The sequence below is a fragment of the Bactrocera neohumeralis genome, chromosome 5 (genome assembly GCF_024586455.1).
Source record: "Bactrocera neohumeralis isolate Rockhampton chromosome 5, APGP_CSIRO_Bneo_wtdbg2-racon-allhic-juicebox.fasta_v2, whole genome shotgun sequence".
Lineage (NCBI taxonomy): Eukaryota > Metazoa > Arthropoda > Insecta > Diptera > Tephritidae > Bactrocera > Bactrocera neohumeralis.
Window position 1 is genome coordinate 40,835,420 of NC_065922.1, and position 23,633 is coordinate 40,859,052.

At 34.9% G+C, this 23,633-nt stretch overlaps 1 protein-coding gene across 6 annotated transcripts in view; it reads right to left on the reverse strand.

The window, feature by feature from the left end:
• Nucleotides 1-2,522: 2,522 nt before the first annotated feature.
• Nucleotides 2,523-23,633, reverse strand: part of LOC126759963 (GTPase-activating Rap/Ran-GAP domain-like protein 3) — an 86,310-nt gene continuing 65,199 nt past the window's right edge. For all 6 annotated transcript variants that reach the window (XM_050475250.1, XM_050475249.1, XM_050475248.1 and 3 more), the window contains 11 exons: nt 21,176-21,294; nt 19,467-19,701; nt 16,448-16,546; nt 12,295-12,398; nt 12,006-12,174; nt 11,711-11,820; nt 9,345-9,497; nt 8,932-9,244; nt 7,264-7,747; nt 6,997-7,142; nt 2,523-6,642 (listed from right to left, as the gene is read on the reverse strand). In XM_050475250.1, the coding sequence (XP_050331207.1) occupies nt 5,600-6,642; nt 6,997-7,142; nt 7,264-7,747; nt 8,932-9,244; nt 9,345-9,497; nt 11,711-11,820; nt 12,006-12,174; nt 12,295-12,398; nt 16,448-16,546; nt 19,467-19,701; nt 21,176-21,294 (2,975 nt within the window). In that variant the 3' untranslated portion in view covers nt 2,523-5,599. The remainder of the gene's footprint in view (nt 6,643-6,996; nt 7,143-7,263; nt 7,748-8,931; nt 9,245-9,344; nt 9,498-11,710; nt 11,821-12,005; nt 12,175-12,294; nt 12,399-16,447; nt 16,547-19,466; nt 19,702-21,175; nt 21,295-23,633) is intronic.

Consider the following 23,633-nt stretch of genomic DNA (forward strand, 5'->3'; position numbering starts at 1 on the left):
GCCATCTCCGACATATTGGTTGAAAGAACTGCATTTTAGAGCACTCCGAATCGTCCTGACTTGGCACCGAATGACTTCCTTTTATTCCCGTTCGTAAAGAAAAGTAAAGAGTACAGTTATAGTGACAATCTAAATAAGCTAAACATAATATTAAGTATAATAAGTATATGCTGAATAGCCAGGTGACTTTGTTTGGTTTGTCGTCACCACAGATCAATTCCAACGTAGTCAACAACTATAGGCGATGCTGGCTGGTTAACTCCACTTGTTCCTAATTTGGGTTCCCGGTTGTAGGAAAACTTTCGGTAATGAAAAGGCTTTTTAGAGCAGTCCTAAGCGGGGCCAATAATATGCTCGCTAGCATTTTGAAGATCTCGCAAAGAGCAAATGGAACACAACAACAAGCTGCAAGATAACAAAGCAAATATGACAGGAATTGAAAAAAGGACTTTCTATCTAGATCCAGAAATAGCATACACAAATTTACAGCTATTTTAACGAGACATGCCCTAAAAATGTGTCCTACGACTTAGGCAGCAATCCTTCATAGGTTGTCCACAAAGATTGGTTTCAATGAGAGCACCAAATTGTTCGAACGCACAGTGCATCAAAATGGCGCACTCAGCGCTAATTGAGCCTTTGGTGGTGGCACTCCTACCAACCGACGTACCTGTAAATCCCCAGATTGTATGTTGGAGGGTGGAACCGTCTGACGTACTCTGATGTCTGCCATGTTTATAATGAGACAGAGGCAGTTACGATATTGTCCCACCAGCCATTTCTGCTCAAGTGGCAAACCACCAGCCCAGGTATCAACCTAAAAGGGAGGTTCTTACATGATCGTAATGTTATATTAGTCTTATGATTCTCCAATCCCTCTCTGTGTACTTACGACAAGAAATTGATAAGGCTGGAGGGGACTGAGGAACATTGAAAAACGCTAATACTCCCATCGAAGGCATATTTTGGTTCTCTCAGTGACGAAAAGTGGTCCAAAAGCTATACCATCATCCAAAAACTATACATACAGTGATTCTCAGGATATTCTCGATGGATCTCTCAGGTGTTCGTAGACTCTGAGAACGCTGATGGGTAGAGAGTACGCGAGCCAAACGGGAATGGTACATACACACATTGAGTATTGGCGATCGACGAACATTGTGCAGAATAGGGCGTAGACGACTTTTTGGAAAACCTTTTGCGATAGCATAGAATCCTCAAAAGTTAGACAGATTCTCCGAATAAAACGTCTTCAATGGAGCAACGGTAGTTAGTGCCTGGAAAGTGAACAGGCTCAACAGTCTTCTCCGGCTTCTATTAAAAGTCTTGGAAATGCTATAGACCCTGTAAAGGCGCAGAATTCTGTAGAACAAGTTATTGAGGGCTCAGCATGCCCATGACCCATGTGTATTGTGACATACAAGTAGTGGTCAAATAGAATCTCAAACAGCTGAGTTATTGTCTGCTTTGTTACAGAACTGTAAAGTTAAATTTTACTTTCTTCTTGTTACCAAAAAAACCTTTATAATCATTGCGCTTATAACATATGTAGTTGCCTTTGTGACCCAGTTATGCACGATGTTGTTTCGTTGCTTATTCGACAACGTCCAACCGATAGATCGTAGGTCCACTTGTGGCCTAAACACAGTTGGGTCGAAAACTACTCATAAATTCTCTATAAACATCAAAATTGTTTTAATAATGCGTCGAAAAAATGACTATTGTTCAAACCCTATTATTTTGTTATTTTTCAAAGCATACACAAAATACACAACGCTGTTCAAATATCCTGTATTTTTTCAGATGTGAAGCATTTAACACAAGTAAGGATGAGCTGTGGTCGGGCGAAAACGAATCACAAAGCAATCAATTAATTATATATTGATATATTGAAATATCTAGGAAAATGTACATAGAGTAAGCAAGTAGAGTAGTAAAATAAGTAGAGGACAAGGAACTGTCACTATCCACCTATACCCACCTAATTTCTTTAAGATATTTTATTTAACTTGTAAAACATTTACTTTGAAGTTTTTATTGAATTTATGAAAATTAATGCAGTTATCATTTAAAAACTTAAGGTGATTATATACAGATTTTATCCCTTTAAGCTCAAAATAAAGAAAAGGTAATTCATCTTACATAAAATTTTTGCTACGGAGGATAATAGTCTCGTCATGTATGTATGTACTTGTATATATTATACAGTATATATGTAGTATACAAATTCTTAATTCGAAACTGTGCTGTCAACAATTGCACCATCTTAAGGACGCAATCGCGCAAAAGCAATCATCTTTGGCTAATAGGAGAGGAATTTTGCAATATCAGGAGAACACGGGTCAACACCACATATCGATAGTGATTCGCCAAGTATTCAAATGATATATATACCGAGAAGAATTGAATTCCCGTGTCTGGCTGTCCGTCCGTCAACTTAAGTTTAAAGTCATCATAATTAAGAAGAGGATCTAAACATATTACGTTATTTATTCATTGACATTGAGTAAAATACTTTCAAATTCAATGCTTTTAGATAAACTTTATTCATATTAAACATTATATGACACAGTCCCAATGATTTCGAAGAAGATAAAAAACAGGTATGACTTAAGTGTATAGTATAACAAATATCAACAGCCGAAGTGCACATACATATGTATTCATTATAAAATGGTTTTTTATATATGCAGGTATTAATATATATAAGTTTATATATACATATATGTATATAGATTTATAGTAAGTACTTAAAAACTGTAGATTAGCGACAGATATACAGCCAGTAATGTATTAATTAAGATTAAATACTACTGAACAATAATTCTAGCAAAGTATAAAATGCACAGACCCTAATAGGCGTGATGATCGAAAACGTACGAACTTATGTATGTATTTGTAGGCGTGTACAAATATTGACACAGTAATCTAAGCTGAGTGAAACATGGGTTCGAGCATAAATATTTGTTTTAACACTTTGTTCTCATAGATACATATATATTTATACAATGAATCAATCTAGATACCTACATATGTTTTTATAGGGGATTTTTATAAAAATGTATATATGTATATAAGATTTTGTCAGTAGCTTATATTTAACTAAGAAATACGTAAGCATGTTAGAAAAACAGATATGCGTTGCTACTTTAATTAAGACTCCTTAAAAAGATTCACAGCTTAATACGGTATTCGTCCCAAATTCGGCTTAAACGAAGAATTATATTCTATTCAAATTAAATAATTAATTTTTAAGTTAATGTGATCTAGTGCCAAAGTGTGTAACAATATACGAGCGGTTTTTTTTTTTCAAAACATGATATGCCCAACTGAAGCTCTCTATCAATTTGTGGATTCCAGTGCCCACTTGGCCAAGCATGAATCAACCGAATTTTGATATTCTGTTCTGAGGTCGACTGATTCCAGTGTGAGCATTCTACATCGACCAGAACAATTGGTAGTCACAAGAGGCAAGGTCTGGGCTGTACAACGGGCGAGGCAGAACTTCCTAGCCATTTTTTTCCAAAACACGCAATTATGCCTTGATTATTATTTAGAATAATAATCCAGTTACACTATGCCTTAGCAAACTGCACGAATATAGTTGTGAGCCAATATAATTTTTAGTAACAAACTATTTTGCACGTGTCTATATGTACAAGTAAAGTAAATAATAATATAATTTCTATTTATTTAAACACCAGCTTTGGTGTCATCACTGATCAAACTAAATTATTTGTAAAAAGTCCAATAATGTTTCATTCGAGGGACCGACTACATAAAATTCGGTTTTATTCTGGTTCATAACATGAAACTAAAGAAATTAGGATTGCTGGCTTTCTAGTAGAGTCAATATTATATCATCGTTTCGCCATTTCTCTGCTCGCCTCTACTCTTTTGTAAAACTAATTACCTAAAAACGCAATAACAGTTATCATTAAAGTGATAAGTGCGCTATCTTCAATGCTACCAAGCTTTGTTTTTGCACATTTCACATCAGTTTTATTATTGAGAATTGTGGAAATGATAAATGAAAATAAAAATTATTTTTTTTATTGTATTTCTCCACTAATAAAGAATCATAACACTATTGCGCATGCGCCATTAGACATGTTAGCGCAGGGTTGCAAGTGCTGCCCGTTTGTTTGAGCCCCTCTACTCTACTTTCGCTACTCTGCTATGTTTGGTGAATCGAAGACAGCAATAAAATCTACCTGTGAAGGTATATTAAATTTTTGCTATGTTGATTTAATTGTTTAGGAATTATGTGACTACAATTTGAAGGTTTAGATAAACGTAGAATAGAAAATTTGAAGAGGAACACATTCATAAGGACTAATATTCATACTGCACAATGCATAATCAACTTATATTATAAATATTCTTATGTATATTATGTATATATTTTTTATATAAATATTTTTAACACATTTTTAAAGAGATTTTTTAATACAAATATATATGTATTTTTTATTGTTTGCACTTTATAACATTTGACGTTTATTTAACTGCTATATAGATTTGTTTTAATATGCCTTAAAATGTAACATTAAAAATAACTTTACAAGAAACTTTTCAAAATAAACAGCTTAACGAAAGAAAACTCTCTTAAATACTGATAACTTAGGTAAGGAGGGATATACTCGTAAGTAGTTCATTAAATATTTTTTAAATCTCATATCACACTTAAACAAAATATTGTAACTTTCATAACCTCTCGAGATATAAGTTTTTTAAATAAAATTTGGTTATTTACTACCTTTTTGTCATTCATTCAGTACCAAATGTAGATGTATTTCTAATATTTTTTTGTCAGTGGTCTATGTTGATAAACTACCTATAGCTGACCTATTGAAATCGCACAATAACGACGAAATCGCAATAAGCTCGTACCAGTTTTGCCTTGTCATTCAAATTTCTATTTTTTATTTGAAATAATTGTTCGATAACTGTAAAAAGCACCATTTAAAAACCTCTGTAGTAAATGTAATATGAATTCATGAGTGGGCGGTTTACTTGAAGAAGGCGCTGGCGAAGACTACACAAAAATATAACAAAATGTTTTTAAAATTCTGAAGATTACACACATGCAAATATTACGAGGAATGTCGCACTTTTTATCCTGACTTATTGTGAAGATAAATAAATATTAGTTATTTTACTTAAGCTATAAATGAGTTGCACTTTTATGTGCGTTATTCGTCTGCGAATAATTTTAATTCCTCATTCACTTTTATTCACCATAGCTTTCTCACTAGTTTTCTTGTGAGAGATTTTTCTGAAACCTGCGTAGCTCCTTCGTCAGCCACATTTGTACCTCATTCGATGGTGATGACGTTGGTTTACTCTTGCGCATTTTGAATGCATTGGATCCGCCGTTTAACAATAGTGGAACTTCGTCGGCGAATACATCATCGTCCTCACGAATTTTATTGTCGTCATAACGGTCGCGCTCACAAAATTGAAGATCCATGGGGTTTTGTTCGCGTATTAAGGGTGTTGCTATCAATGTTTCTTGTGCCTGTCGCAGTGGAAGTTGCTTCGTGCTGCCGGCTGCGGACGTAATCTCATTCACATTCGTTTTCATTTCGCGTTTTTGTCATTCATTATACAAAATACCGGTGTAGCTGCTCATCGACAATGGCAGCTGCGTGTCCATAGACTTTTGGCGCTTCGTCATTGATAACGCACTCAGATGCTGTGTTGGATGTGTCTGAGGTGCAACGCCTGCAGTTGCTGTTGCATTGAATGCATTCATGTGGAAGTGTGAATGGGCACCAGTCAGTTTGACGAGTGGAATGCGGTAGACACGTAATGGCTTCATCCGATCTGGGGAACGAGAACAACCATCAGTGAGGTTAGGTGAATTAGCACCACCACTACCACTGCTTGTTACACTATTGAAGATATTTCGATACTTAGAAGTTCGCCTGGTGGGCGACATGGGCGACTGTTGGCTGCCCTTACTGCTATTACTATTACTGCTGCCGCTGTTATTGTTTCGCGGCGAATTGGGCGGTACACCATGTTGTGTTAGTTGCTGTTGCTGTAAGTGTTCACCAACTATTGAAGTGCTGCGTAATCCACTAAAACGGTTATCTGTATCGCCGCAAGAGTTACTTTTAGCTATAACCGGCTTATCTTCGTACACATTGTGGGTTTTCTGGAGCGAACGTGCACGATGTATGTGTGGTAATGATCCACTAGCATTCGGTATCTCTAGCAAATTTGTTAGTTCATGTTCTGGATTAATTGGTAAGTCTTTGGGAGTCGAGCAAAGCAGTTCACCTTGAGAGAGTTCTTCGTTAGAAGATGCTTCGCTCGGCGTGGTGGCCAAGCGACGTTCCGATGCTGAAAATTCATTTATATGCAAGCCCTTAATGTGAAGATCTTTAGACATAAATTCTGGGGCCGTTGTAACAAAAAATATGTCTCGCTTAGAGGTTATCAGCTGTAATTCCGGCATTATTGCTGTGTGCACTAAGTTACCGTTCACCAATAGCCGAATTTCCATTGAGTCGGACGTGAAACCTAGTATATATGGAAAGGCACACACAACTGCGGTCGGTGATGTGTTCCAGTGGAAGTCGAAGTTATTTTTTGTGCCAGACCGATCGGTCAACTTTTGAAAATGGCAAGTGTCTGTGGGGCAAAAGAAATTTGTAAATGAACAAAAAGAAGTCAAAAATTGCGCAAATTTTATGGTGATAAGATAAATAATATAGAAAGATCGTACATGATTTACCGAAAAAATTAATTATTAGGGACCAATAGTTCAAACTTAAGTAGGTGACAAAATGTATATTTTCAAGCTCACAGTCAGTCTAAAGAAAAGCTCTGTAGAATGGTATGCAATCATTGAAGCTATCGAAATTTCGCAGTAAGTAGAAACTTCGGAGCTTATTTAGAAGCGTAGTCTATATACTGCCTGATATGATAAGGTATATTGCTTCCGATTAAGGATTAAAAACTGAATATATGAATATGGAAACTTACGATTATAGCACAACAGTAATTCTGTTTCCATGCCATCACAGAGTTCAATGGCCGCTGTCAATTGTGCTTGATTTCTCTTTGCCGATTCCAAATCATAAAGTCTATTGGCTGTTCCCGTTTGATCACAGACAATTTCGTAATGGTATCTAAGAGCAGCAATTAGTAAATAAATTCTTATTATATGTAATAATACAAAATATCTGTATGAAAAATCGCACTGCAACTTCCATTATCAAATTACCCACCCTATGTTCATCAGATACTCACTTGTAGCCAACGCAAATTAGTCCACCCGCGTTTGTGTTCGTCGGTCCCTCCAGCGGCGTTATTACGCTTGGCGACTCACACAGCGTGATTTCCTTTTGGTAGATGAAACCTTCCACGGTTTCTGTGTCATTTTCCGGACACCACGACGCCCAAGCGGCTGAGTGCTTCCATTGGAATAATTGTAATTTGCGGTTGACTGCCACCATCAGCCTCAAATGGCCGCCACTAATACGTGAACTCGCAAACAAATGGCATCCGCGTGTGCGTTCGATACGGCGTTCCTTCACCTCGGCACGACTGCGGCAACGCAAAGTTTCTTCGCCATTTCTGGGCAGAAATTCACGCAACCGAAAGACGTGAATGCGATGAGCGTCACGATTGGTTAGTGAACCGCCACGTATGAGCACAATTCCATGGTCTTCCAGCACGCTCAGTTGCCGCACTTGAAATGTCTTGTCGAATATTAACTGATGCGATTGATCCTCTGCAAAAAGTTGCAAATGCACAAATGAGACTTGTTTATCAATTCATGGTAAATTGGAATGTATGTATTTATATAAAAAGTTTATTCAAAAGGGATATGAATAAGGACGATGTGATGCTAGAATGAAACAAAACACTCTAAATTGTGTCAAAATTATTTCTGCAGACAATTTTATGCCATTTATGATTTAAGCAAAATGTAGGCCAAATGGCCACAGTGGCTCCCTTTGCATATTGGCGAAATATTTCGGCTGGAATTTTCAGCTGAAGTGCGATGAAAGATGTCTTCGATTTTGATATACATACGACAACGATTTTTATCATATGTGACCTGGTCTACGAAAAGGGAGCAAACGTGCGAAAACTAGTTTTCTGGGAAACAGCTGTTAAAAATCTCATCTTCCATCCGAATCAACTAAAAAGTGAAAATTGATTTTTTGACACCTAAGCCCCCTTTCCGTAGACCAGGTCACATATTTTAAAACAATTTAATGAAAATGTATTTTTGTTTACACTAATTGTTCAACAAATTTTCTTGAATGGAGAACGAGAGAAGTTGAAATTCGGGTGACTGCCTGTCTGTCCGTTTGTCCGTGCAATTAAATTAGTAAAATCTTAGTATATCTTGATAAAATGCGGGTTCTTTAGTACAAAAAAATGCGAGTTCCTAGATGGATGTATCGTTTCCAGCGCCCAATCGGCAAAACAATGGCACTTCAAATTTTCGGTCGACTTTAGTGTCAGCATAATCTTATACGAATGCAGGGCCAAATTCAACCGCCATGTTGTTAACAGATCCAAATATGCAGAACGACGTTCAACCGACTAATTCTAATTGGCTTCATATATAGTCATATAGCCATCTTCTTTAAAATATTTCCCATATAATGGAAATAATGGACACAGTAATAAAATTGTACACAAATTGGTAAACAAAGATGGTCGCCAAGAGCTGTCAAAATAACATCATCCCTATTGGTGGCACTGTACGTAATGTGTTGGAAGTATGGCCAATATTCTTTCAGTTTCAAGTAACGATAAGGTTTTGTTAGTTAAATGTTTTGAACAAAGCTTAGACAGACACAAATCAGAACACCTCAACAGCCAATCACCAACAAATGCAAATGATTAGGTCGACTTCTTTCTACGTCTTTTCATTTGTTAATTAATGATCATTTATTTTACCTTTCATCAAATATGTTCCGTCATCAGTGGCAATAAATAAGCTTTCATCGTTGGAACCGAATGAGTCGCCAGCCAATGTTCCACGATGCAAAAATGTTGGATAAAAACAGTGTGGTTCCCACGGCGGATTGCGAAATATTGTGCAGGGGCTAGCGGAGGCAATACTGGTCGGCGCATCACCTCGCACAATAGCCTCTAGTTTCAGTGCCTGACCGATACGCACGAACTCTATTTGTCGCGCGTCCTCTTTCAATTTTGATGTCCGGGGCACATCGTAAAGTACTTCAGAGAATGCGCGTCTATTTAGCATATTCTGTAATGAAAATTACAACAAGGATGACAACAGTATCAGAAATATATTTAAATGACATATTGCATTTAGATTTTGTAGGTATTGTATAAATACAACTTACCAGTTTACCGTCACCCATATAGTCGTCGTATAAATCTTTTATTAACATGTCCAAAGTTCTTTCTCTTTTTTGTGAAAATATTGGTGTTTGAAAAGTGGCTTTTTCCGCGTTTATCATTTTTACAAGCAGGAACTCGCGAAACATGGAAATATCCTGTTTAAAAGAGAAACAATGGTGCAAAATATTATTATATCTCTAAGGGAATGAAGAATGGAGTTAAATTACATCTGGTATTAATGCAAAGTCAAATGTACACTAGTAGTGTAATTAAAAAAAGGAAACCATAGCTTATTATTTTTTTATATTTATAGCTGTTAATATCTATATTCAAAGTTAACTATGAAGTTAGAGTGATGTGAATTTGAAACGGTAGAATGTAGTGTACAGTGGGTAGATGTGAGAAAAAAATGATCATATCTCGGAAATTAATAGTAAAAGTAAAAGGAAAGAAATTAAATTTTAAATTCTACATAACTTTGACAAACTTAAGATGGAGGAAATTGTGGTCACAGGGTCAAACGGCACCTAGAGGATTCATACATTGACAGACATATTCGGCATAAGGTTTGGGACTTGGGGATAGTATCGACCCGATTTTATTTATTTTTGTTAATACCACATACTATTAACATGCCACACGCTAAAAAATGTACACGAGGTTTCATTAAAGTACCTTCACCAATCATATGGAGTAAAGTCAGCCGGATCTACGGAAATCTTGGAATTAGTTATATGGGGACTGGGTAAACGCTACGTTAAGTGTAAACACGCTCTCTCATCTTCATTCAGATAACTCTCATCTGGCGGATATATGCGGTATAAAGTAACCTGGAACTTCGAAAATCGTTGTTTAGGTATATGGGAGCTAAGGGAACTTAGGAGGGGTTAATCCCTGAATTTCCATTATAAATATATCTCACACATTGACCGAAATTTGCGGTAAAAAGTCAACGGGGGTCCAAATATTTGGTACCTTGGAATTTCAACAGCTTTTGTTGGATTTCGACAATTTTTAGTCAGAAAGAAACATTAAAGGCATTATACGTGAAAAGTTTTTTCTCGTTATATAAATTGCTTCTTGATTTGTATACTAGAAAGTGAAAAAATCAAATAAAATTTAAAATTTTGTAACATGGCAAGTAGGCGTGGCTGTAACCTGATTTCGCTCATTTTCACATTGTAAGATAGGAGCACAGAATAATGTTATATACCGAATTCGGTTGAAATGGTTCGAGCAAGTACCGAGATATGTGAATTCACCTAAAAGAGGGCGGTGCCACGTTCATTGTCCAACGACAATTTTTTGGGAGTATAATTTAATATCTCTAGCATTTTTAGTTATTTAGTAGCTTTTAGTAGTTTTTAACAGTGCTGTTATATGAAGAGTGGAAAGGACTATCATTCAATTTCATCCGTTTTCCCACTGTTGGTTCGTATAGGATGTATAAATATGGTTATTGTGGCTTTAGTGGTTTAGGAGATATGTACACCTTCAAGAGGACGTGGCCACGCCCTTGCTGCTGCTAAGCCCTGTTGGTTACAGCTTTATGTCTTTATTTACTGCTCACCAAATTATGGCATATTATAGGATTTCTTTTATGGCGCTTTTTGGGCGTTGGTTTCCGATTACGCCCATCTATGAGCTCGTTCTTCTTTGTTACCAAACTTCATTACGATATCTCAATTTTTATCAAGCTATCGCTAGCACGTATGGACAGACGGAGAGACGGGCAGAATGATGGCAGACAGACAGACAGTCACCCGGATGTCAACTTTTCTCGTCTCGTCAGTAGTCGGCCATCCGTAACATCCTGATAGACGGAAAATTTTGTTCAATAGATATTAACGCGACGCGATTTTTCGAAGAAATTTAGTGATTTTGGAGCCAGTCGTGCTTTTACTTTTCTTAGTCCCAAATGTTTTTCGACATGGTTCGTCGTCTGCGTCTCGGCCCTCTTTTGTACCAATCAGAAGCACTTGCTCGCGGCAAAAAAATATTACCACCAAAGGCCTTTTCCAATATACAGAACGTTTCGGCACCAGAAATTTGATTACGCTCCCAAAATTTCATGAAACTTCTTTGTTGAGTACTATCACTTATCGTAAAAATCGTCGTATGCAAATTATGTACTTCAAAAAGACAGTCGTATACTAAACACTATTGATTATTTTAATGTAAGATTTGGCACAGATTCCACTGACAGTCATACCACCAAAAAAAAAAAAAAAAAATAAGTCAACGAATGGGTTTTCACGTGAAATTTAAAATAAAAAGTTTTACTATTTTTTTTCTGATAGTAGTATGTACATTTTATCTGAGACATTAACTGTCTTATAAAAAAGTGGGGTGTTTTTCGAACACTAACCGTAAATTCCGGAGGATTTGGAAGGGTCGGACCAAACGGCGGCACATTTTCGTCGCAAAATACTGCTAAACGGTAGACATTGTTGAGTTTCGTTATCACCGCAAATATATCTGTGAAAGCGATTATACCATAATTAATATCTGAATTAGTATTAAAAAAATGTATTATATTTTCGGGCTAGTCAATAGAGGTAGTTACCATATGTACCACTTTGTTGATACAAGAATGTCTCAATAGCATTTTATTTTTAGAAACAATTTTAATTATTTGTAATTTTATGTCCCTGTGCGCTTACGTGTAAATTGACTCTTGATCCACGTGGGATCAAACGCTGTCGGCAGTATAAATTCGCTGTTATCTTTCGCCTTGCCCTCCATTTGCTGCGTATTCGTTTTGTCGGCGGTTGGTTGATCAATGAAAATGATGTTTACAATGTCATTGCCAATATGCCGTTTCCGTTCCACCTGTGAGTAATCATATTTTAATTGTTGTTAATAAATAACCAAACACCATTTTTAAACGTTTAACATGGAAATTTCTAAAACGAAAAGTGCCAAAAACAAATCGAATTATTTCATATGCACCTGTTGTCGATTATCGTGGGAATATGGTAGGAGCGTTGAGACGTGAAACATTATTTCGTGGCCTTCATATAGCGTATAGACAGAATATTTGCCAGTCATATCGCCTGTTATGTTAACATAAGGAAATACAAGAATAATAAAAATTAGAAAATATTATTATATTAGCATAATCTTATTTTATATTTATATTCTTATATAGTACCTATCTTATTAACTATTTTCTGATTTCATGTTTATTTCTCATTTTTAGTGGGTATATGTATTTTTATACCCTGAACAGGGTATATTAAGTTTGTCACAAAGTTTGTAACACCCAGAAGAAATCGTCGGAGACTCTATAAAGTATATATATAAATGATCAGTATGTCGAGCTGAGTCGATTTAGCCATGTCCGTCTGTCTGTCTGTCTGTATATATACGAACTAGTCCCTCAGTTTTTAAGATATCGTTTTGAAATTTTGCAAACGTCATTTTCTCTTCAAGAAGCTGCTCATTTGTCGGAACGGCCGATTTCGGACCACTATAACATATAGCTGCCATACAAACTGAACGATCGGAATCAAGTTCTTGTATGGACAACTTTCACATTTGACAAGATATATTCACGAAATTTGGAATATGTTTTTTTTTTCTAAAGCAACATTGTAATCTCCGAAGAAAATGTTCAGATTGGTTGACTATAGCATATAGCTGCCATACAAACTGAACACATAGTAGTTACTAACAGAAATGCACCTGTTAAGGGTATTTAGCTTCGGTGCAACCGAAGTTAACGTTTTTTCTTGCTAGTATTAAATTTTCCATTTCGAATCATGTTCAGATGGGATAAGATGAGAGATCCATATAATGTATAATAACCTAGATGTTCACATTTTTTGCTTGAAATTTATATTTTATCGAAGGCTTCTCTTTACTAATGGGTTTTAAGAGCAGTGGTCGACATTTCATAGCACAATTGTGTAAGCTAACGTCCGTTGACGAGGCGGTGTCGGAGCAACGTCACGCATGATTATGTCGCTAAAGGAAACGTACCTTTGAAGAATTGTTTTTCATTATGAAAGCTTTGAAGTACGTTTTGTATCTTACATTGTCTAAAGACAACAAAATGATAGTTTGTAGTGTCCATTATATTTATTTTAATCGTACAATGTGGTATATAAAATAAATCAGGAAGCACGAAAGTACTGAAACAGAGTTGCTTACTGGGTATCTTTAGTTTTGTGCTCACCTATACAGTCGCAGTTGCTCTGATACTCGTACCGACTATTGTTCTTGAGCTACCACACTATTTGCAGTTATAAATGTTTATTTTACGCACAAAGGCCGGTCTTTTATTTGCATATTTAAACTAGTGAAGTAGCGTCGGATTCACACAAAGTTGTAGTAAATATGTAGGGCTGTTCAATAAGTACATAGCGTACGAGAGAAAATCAAAATTTGGAAAATTAACGATTTATGGATTGACCAAGCGAATCACTAACTGCTATAACCCATCTTGTGGTCTTGAAAACATGTTCCACGGTGAAGAGAACTACCTCTTTTGACTCAAAGTTATGCACGGCGGGTGACTTTTTCTTTTTGCAAAAGGATACGGAGGCTAGTCTGGACGGAAGGAGGTAAGCATTAATGATGCAACAGTTCCTAGCGTTGTTCTACCAATGTGGCCGTGTCGCCGTGGCCGCCGGAAATGTGTGCCCCTTTCAGACTGATAGGAATGTCTTCGCCTTTTTCGGAGCATGTTCGCCAATAATAATTACTGCTTCAACTATTTCGCGGTATCGGTCATAAAATTACGCAGAATTTTTGATTGCGCCTAAACAGCCCGAGTGGTGATAACACGTTGAGTCCTCTGCAATTTCCATTCAAAAACAAGAATCGAATCATCAATCGACACTTCTACTTATCCTTATTCTATAACCCGCGAACACTTGTTTCCACACGTGATCAAAACAGCACTAAGAGTTCGATTCGGTGAAATTGTGACACTAGCATTACAATCTTATTGGTCGGCAGCCCATTGTCTGCCGAGCATTCTCTGCGCGCTATGAGTACACGTTTTTACTGGAAATGGGACTTGACAAGTTACTATATTTCTCTCTTAACTATTACTAGCTATAAAAGTTTCTGCTGGAAAAGCGTTTTTAAATCCAAAAAACTAACAGAAGAGAGCACGAGTTGGGAGCGTAAGAAGCTGTTAGTTTCCGTCAGTGAAATTAGCCGCTGCCGCTAGCAGAAAATATGTAGAAACAGCTGTTGAACACTTGTGTAAACAAGTAATAAGTATTTGATGCCTAAGTTTTGAATTGTGAGAATAAAAATGTATATCAGATGTGATATGATATGATTATTAACAGCGACATTTAGATATTTCCTTGTTAATTTCTGCTAGTTTTTCACTTTTAGAGATTTTCTCCGTGACATGGCTACACGAAAACCATAGTTTTTACAAGCTATTACATAAATATTCTGCAAGTATTTTCATAAGTTTGGGATTTAAAAAAGTTTAAATTTAATAAATAAAATAAAGATAAAATTAAACTTTCTTTATTTTAACAGCTTAAAGTTATACATTTTATAATATAACACGGTTCAATAGAAGAATATTTGAGAAGTCAATTAAGTCTGTATTTTCCACATTCTATTCGCCTACAAATAAAATAGTAAAAAATCAGGGATTGCTTTATACAATGCTATGCAACGAGTAAGACGTCTAATAGAAGTACTAATCTGACACAGTAAATTGAAATTGATGTTTAAAACATCCGGGAATGAGGAATGCATTTATATTTTCATCTCTAGGTAAGACTGTCTATAACATTTACCAGGCTTCTGTTTGTCAATAGGTTTAATTATCTTCGGGTTGCAGATATTTTTGAAAACAACTATAAACGATTTTTTCGATTTTCAAAATGGATGTTTTTGTTGAGCAAATAACTTGCAATAACTAGTGGCCTTTAGTGATGCGGTATAAAAACCGTTTACAAGTGGTAAAATGAGTTCCAAGCGGGCCGAGAGAACGTTAGCGACGAATCGCGCTCTAGACGCCCATCAACTTCTACCGACGAGTGCCACGACCAAGAAATTAAAATTTGATGCATAAAAATCGTCGATTGACTATCAGAGACCTCTCTGATAGTTTTAAATGTATATCATTTGGCTCAGCCCTAACCATTTTCAAGAATATTTTGTGTCTCAAATGTGTGAAGTCTCGATTGGTGCCAAAATCACGATATTGCACCATGTCATACTGCATTAGTTCTTCTCGACTTTTTTGTCAAAAAACCGACTCATATCGTTTCGCAACCACTGCATTCGCCTGATTTGGTTCTATTTTATTCAGGCTATTCAGCAAGCTCCAAAGACCAATGCGTGAATACAATTTTGACCCGTTTGAGAAGGTAAAAAATGAATCTGATAAGGTCTTGAAGACCGGGAAAAACAATTCAGACTTTATCGGTGACTGGAAAAAGCGTTGGCAAAAGTTCGTTCTATCGGACGCGGATTACTTTGAAGGGGTTGATATTTATTTGAAAGAATAAATAAAGAATTTACATTTTATAAACAAATTCTCCTTACTTTTTGATCACGGTATTATACTACATGAGTCTATGATAGCAAAATAAATTGTTTGATAGTAGTATGGCTTTTTGCTTTTTCTGCCGGTGAAACATTCTGCGAGCCTGTAAATAATTCATATCACTACTATTTCTCAATTACTCTTCTATTGAATTTATTTCTATAAAAGTAAATTTAAAAGTAATTGTATCTTTAATTCCAGCAAGAATTTCGAAATTTTTTGCGCAAAAAGAATAATCAAGTAATCATTGATGATCCAAAACTCACTTGACCTGAAAAATGCGGGTCAAATGTAGCTATGGGACAGTTCAGTAGACTGAGCACGCAACTTATTCACACAGAAATCTTTTAAATGCATAAGTTTGCCGTTCCTAACACGATAATAAATTTTACTTCCGGTTCCATTAATGTCTATGTATGTGTAATTTCATTATCATAATAATTTCTAATATTTTATAAGCGATGCTTTGTTGTGTTGTAAAATTTCGAATGCATAATTACGAAATACATAATATAATATATCAAATAGAGGAGCTAAATCATTGTATAAAATACGTAATTTATTTAGAGGAAATACCTTTCACATCTAATCCACCGCGGAAGCGATCCCAACTTTTAAGACGTATGCGTTCCCCAAGTATATGCAGAAAATTCTCGAAGTCTTTACTTGCATCTTCTGTTAAAAATTTACACATGTGAGATATAATGGTAAACATTCAATATATTCAAATTATTAAAATATACACTAGATATTAGATAACTAATCTAGATCATACTAGATAATATATTCATACACAACTGTGAGATGTCCAATGAATTAACCTAAAACTTCTGCTCGCTTTGCATACTTTTTATTTGTATAAGTAAGACATATACATATCCAAAGTAAATTAGGTAATGCTTGAGAGACGGCAGCGTTAATCCGGATTAACTGCGCACTTAATCAGATCCAAATTTGTAGGTGACAGACGGCTATATATACTCTCATAAACAGCTCATTGTCCTTTTTATAATATTTTCAATGAAAAGATAAGTACGGTTGTTAAATATTACCAAACCATTACAAAAGCATATCAACACATTATTTTTTGCATCATAACATGAAGTTTTATTGATATTATATTGAGAATTTGATAAACAGCTGTCAGGGTTGCTTGTATTTCATTCACAATAGATGAAAATTGACCATTTTTAACAATGTTGCCAACGAAAATCTCACAAACTCCCTAAAATTTTGAGAGTTATTTTTGGATTCAGCAACAGAGTTAGCTGTGGTAACTCCTGAATTAATCCCGAAAAATGCAATTAATCTGGTTTAACGCTTAGATAAGTGTAAATAACACATTGCTGTTTTCCATGAAGTCAGAATAATATACATTATGCTTCAAAAAAAATGTTTGCATTTTTTCAACTCTTCAGTGCCAGGCGCTGTAGCTTAACTCTAAGGGGTCGCTATTTTTTTTAGGTTCCCATACATTTAACATAGGAATTTTCGTTTTTTCATTCAAACTAAAATTTCACCAACTAATTTTCATTTCTCAGAAATATCCATCACATATTCATAAAGTTGGCTTTTCAAACTTTAAATATTCCCGCGACAAAATTATTATTCTCAGAAACTTTTTTATTTTTATTGAAAAAATTCCAAATTTAAAATCACTATGTTTAATCGTCTAATTGAGATAATCAAACTTTGTCGCAGAAATTTTTAAAGTTTGAAAAGTGAACTTTCTGAATATGTGATGGTTATTTTTGAGAAACGAAATTAGTTGGTGAAATTTAAGTTTGAATGCAAAAACGAAAATTCCTATGTAAAATGTATGGGAACCAAAAAAAAAGATAGCGACCCCTTAGAGTTAAGCTACAGCGCCTGACTTGAGGGAGGATTTTTTGTTTGTCAATCACTAACATTTGAGGGGGTAAGAGTTGAAAAAAAATTCAAAAATTTTTTTTGAAGCGCCCTAATATACATACATATATTTTTACTATGCTCACGCAACCATTTCACTTAGTGCATTAGTTTTGTTCATCTTGTTGTTATTTGTATCATCTACTTGAGATTACTATGGAGTTATATAAGGTATTCTGGATGTGCAAGTGACAACTTGAGTAAACGTTAAAATTCTTCACAAAACTCGACACTCTGAGGAGGTTGAAGGCATATGATTGAGCCATTGTTATGCCAAAAAAAGGCTATTAATTGGATAGGATAGTGGGATTGATAAGTCACATATTAAGCTATGAAACCAAAAGTTGGTACAAAAAATCACATTGCAAACAGTCATCTCTGGTTTAAACTTATTTAAAAAGTGGGTTGGCTGCTCACCCAAATGGGCTATGTGTACTTATATAAATTTCTTGAACACATTTTTCGTAATCTAATTAAAACAAAGTCGACTCCCCACATAACACAACATTTAATTACATAAAATTGTTTTACTGTACAATGCAGAACTCAAGAACAAACGAAGATATCGGTACCAAACTTTGTACAAATAGTGCTTTCAATAACATGCATATTAAGAGCCGAAATGTATGTGATATGTCTGAATAAATTCAGTAGAATTTTTTCTGTATCCTAGGGAATAAGCATGGTTTACTGGTGAATATATGTAGATGCTATAGGGTACAGAAAAAATTCTTCTGAATTTATTCAGACATATTAAAACTTTGAATCAAAAAAGTAAGGGTCAAATTGTGACTTATCTTAATGAAGTTGCGTAGAATTATCTGATCGCGCTTACTTCAGTTCAATGTAAAATATAAATGAAAACTCATTAAGATTAGCAAAAATGTACCTGATATGGTAACTCTCGGTAGCTCTACTTGACTATATTCCGTGTATATTGGTCAATATACGTGATATTTTAATGGTATTAAGTGTATATTTTTCATATATGTACATATGTATATGACTACATATGGCTAGCGTTAAAACTAAACGAATACCGCCGAAAGTATGGCCTTGCCTCTAGTCTTATATACATACATATGTAGCATAATGTTTTCTACCTTTTCGACTGACTTTTCTCTTTTATACCCAATGTATAAGATTTCATTCCACTTGCTGAATTTATACTGCATACATCTCAATAGAAGATTAAATAAAGTTAAGCGAGAATCTTTCGATTAATATTATGTTATTCGATAATGAAAATTATGGCTATTAGTATCTACCTTTCCCCAACATAATTAAGAAGAATATGGTCATTTGCATAAGTAAGCTTGATTTTAACATGTCTACATAAACATCCCTGACATGAAACAAAACGTAGTAATGAAGCTTAGCGAGTATATGACCTATAGTAAAAGCTAATACCACACCAAACATGGTTCTAACATTCACAGTTTTATGAACTAAGGAACTTTGAATTCCTAGGTAATATAACATGTTCTTAATTTCAAAATTTGCAATCACCAAGGTTTTGCAAATAGCGAGCGCATAAAATGTTTGGTTAGGTCCGAAATTATTTTTTTTTGGAACGTAGGCCTAAGCAGCTACTTTACCTTTGTTTTTCTAGTATATCTGTAAATTTATTTACAGGTCATATTAAAATAAATAAATAAATAGTTTTTCCTCACTTGTTATTACTTACGATTGCTCAGCATTTCGTCGTCACAAACTTGACCAGGTTTCATGTAGACAACACCAAATTTGAAGTTCACCGAACCCTCTTGCTCCTCAAGTAGTAACAAGTCCTTTTGTATGTCGGCTGTAAATATCTCTTTGGGATTTTTAGCTGATGCCTCCATACCAGTAAAATGTGACAATATTTGTTTCACAGTTAGCTTTTGATTAGGTTGAAAGGGTAGCGCAATTTTCTGTGTACCCTAAAAGTAAAGTAATCGAACTTGATGCATACACATAAACTATATATAGTTATGGTAGAATAGATAAAAAATGTTTTATGAATGTTTGTAAATATAGTTTAGAGGTGGAAGAAACAGAGATTTATCATTCCCCAATTTTTGACAACATACTTTAGAGGATAGCCCAATAATTATTATAAATAAAAATACCTTTTGACCAATTTTCTAATATGTAGGAATGATATGACTTCTAAGTTTTTAATATGTCATCATCTATGATTTTTTTTATTGTATTCAGCAATTTTTACAATTACGTCCAATATACACTTGAACAACGTTTTATAAATTATTCAATTTTATTATCGAAATAATCGTTTTCCAGTTGCAACCTTTCGTACGCTATTGTCATTTTATGGTCGTACTAATCGTTTAACTGTGCTCGTTATTCGTCGGATTGTCGAAAATTTCGAGCGTACATTTCATTTACATAATGTTCAAGTGCCAATAATACAAAGAACCGCTCGAAGAAAAGAAAATATTGCTACTGTTCATGCAAGCGTTGCTGAAGACCGCAGTTTGTCGATTCATGAATTTGTTTTGGAACTACTTGAAAACGATACCGATTGTTTTAAGAAAATCCACTTCACGAACAATCATTATATTCACCCAAATTGACAATTCTTTCGAAATGAAGCTGTTGACACCGCTACTGTCAATGGAGAGCGGTATAGATTGATGGTAACCAACTTGTCCGCAATTAGAAGAACGAATAACAAGACGGGACTACGTGTCACACAGCACGTGCAACAACCGATTTATTGCGAGAAAAGTTTGGAGATTCGATTATTCAAGAAATGACTTTGAATGGCCTCCAAGAAGTTGTGATTCTAGACTACTTCATGTGGCATTCTTTGAAGTCATTGGTCTTTGGCAATAAACCAAACTCTCTTCAAGCTTTAGCAGTCATTATTGAATGTGCTATACAGATTCAGTGGCAAATATCTCGAAAATTGCGTTTACCGAATTCGTTCGTAATCGTATCGATTGTACTTCACAATAAATAAAATAAAATTTGAATTCCCTTAACAATTAGTGTGTTTTTTTGTGGTTAGGATGTCATATCACTCTTATTGGAAAACCCTGTATATAAGTGTATTAGGTTTTTAAATTATTAATTATGCTTATAAACAGTTTTAATATATGAATTGCGGAGTTTACATCTCCGTTTTTAATGCATTTTCTGCCTACATTATATTCTCATTCATGGTCATAAATTCTACTAGTAGCTGAGTGCATCATTAAGCCATAACATAAAAAAAGATTCTGTTTGCATTCAATAGCAGAATTTTAATATTCAAATTACCTTCAATTTGCTGATTACAAATATTATTGATACAAAAATACTCGTATTTAATTTATATTCATTTGGCTTCAACCAGTTAAACATATCTAATTGAGATAGGGTTTTAACTTTATTTGTAGCATAACAGCTTACCTGTTTCCGAAATAATATTGCTCGATACATTGGTGCACCCTGATGGCCCGAATCTTGTGACACAACCGAAAGAAAGTAGGGATTTTTCTCCGTATCCATACCGACATAATTTTGGTGAACTATAACATAAAAACAACAAATGTATATGACAAAAGCAGAAAATTAAACATTCCAACCTACGTACATAAGTCAGTAAATTCTATAACTACTCTGCGTTAAATTCTAATTAATCTAATTTTTTACATCTGCTTTTGATTCTAAGCCAAATTAGTTAGCCGTCTAACTTTTTATACCCAGAACAGGGTATATTAAGTTTGTCACGATGTTTGTAACACCCAGAAAGAAGCGTCGGAGACCCTTTAAAGCATATATATAAATGATCAGTATGTTGAGCTGAGTCGATTTAACCATGTCCGTCTATCTGTCTATATATATATCATGTAGGTTCCTTGGTACCAAAAAAATTCGAGTTCGTAGATGGGCGTAATCGGACCACTGCCGCACACGCAAATCGCCATAAACCGAAAACACATAAAGGACATAACTAAAGACCAAATTAAGATATAAAACTGTAATTTGGGTACAAAGGGTTCCAGTAACAAGGGATATTTGTTATTTAAAAAGTGTGCGTGGCCCCGCCCTCTAAAACGTTTAATGTGTATATCTCCTAAACCACTTAAGCTACAGCAACGAAATTTGCTGAGCATAAATCATGTAAGAACTTCTACTAACAGTGGGAAAATAGATGAAATCCAAGGATAACCCACGCTCACTCCCCATATAACGATACTGTTAAAAACTACTAAAAGCGCGATAAATCAATAACTAAATACCAAAGTCACTCAATTTTACCTCCGAGAGGGTATGGGAGGGCTTTATAGGAGCCTGAGTGAAAATTGGACGATGGGCGTGGCACCGCCCACTTTTTGGTGAAATCCCATATCGCGGAATCAGACTGACAGATTTTGACAAAATTTTGTATGTAAAATTTCTATCATATTCCTATATCACAGTGCGAAAATGGGTGAAATCGGACCACAACCACGTCTACTTCCCATATAACACAACTTTAAATTCAACTATAGTCTTTCACTTTCCAGAAACAAATCAAGAAGTAATTAATATAACGGGATTAAACTTTGCGCGAAAAATGCCTTTAGTGTATGCCACCTTATGGCCAAAAATGTTGAAACATTCTAACAAAAACTGTTCAAGCCCATGGGTACCGAATATTTGGACCCCGGTATCTATAGTTGAATTTTTATCGAAAAAAAGGTCAATGTGTGAGATATACATATTATTAACGATAATCCTTCTCTGATAATGGTGTGTCTGTACGTCAAAAATTGGTTGAATCGGATCAAAGCTTCCATTAGCCCTCATATACTTAATATTATATAAATATTTTCGAATTTTCGGGTGACTTTGTACCGCATATATCGGCCAATATGTGACTTTATTCTATATGATTGGGTTTACAACATAAAGTAGTACCCTATCTTTGATTTTTGTAAGTTCCAAGAGTATTTTATAACATTTTATGTTCGGTTGCACCCGAACTTAGCCTTTCCTCACTTGTTTAAAATAAGGTTTTTCCATCACCTGAAAGAACTTCCTGACCTGAGCTTTGATCTTTTCTGTTTTAGTTAGTTCATCCCTTATTGTTGTAAACAGCTTTACTTTATTCAGGTCTTTCTAGATTTAATCCGGTACTTTGGCAGACAATGCTGATATGTCAACGTAACTTTTGATGAGTGATTGGTTGAATATTCGCTCGGTTTTGTTCTTTTGGGCATTTACTGTCCTCAAACGTACAAATATACGCAGATAAACAGGGTACAAAAAGCGATTGAAGGAATAGAAAATAGCAGAACGAATTCAACAAATGTAAAGTGAAAACTAAAAGGCTAAACGCTGAAGCTATGCAAGGACTTGTTATTTATTTATAGTATGTCCATAATAAAAAAAACTTCAAATGGTAAAAGCTGTACCACTTTTCCTGTAATACAAAATATTTAACAAATATAAAAAAATTCCGATTTATTTACGCTTTGGCTACGCTTCGGTTAAGAAATAGGACGAAGATAACAAACTGCTTGAATAAAACGCACAACTCTCATTCAACAATAATTTATTGTCTAACATTGAATGAGAGTTTAGTGAATACCAGTTTTGAAAAAGTTTGAGCAGACAATATAGCTTTCCAAATAATTGTTTAGAAACGGAAATGTATTCAGTATTTCCCGCTGCACTTAGATAAAATAAGTAATTAAGTATTTTCACAAATTCTAAGAGTGCGTTACAAACATATGAATAATGAAAGATTATTTGGGAACAAACGAATATTAGATATTATAGCGTTTAACTTCAATTACACAGTACAACAGCTAATCTGGGGCAGCTATGTGTTATAGTGGTCCGATATCGGCAGTTCCGACAAATGAGCAGCTTCTTGAAG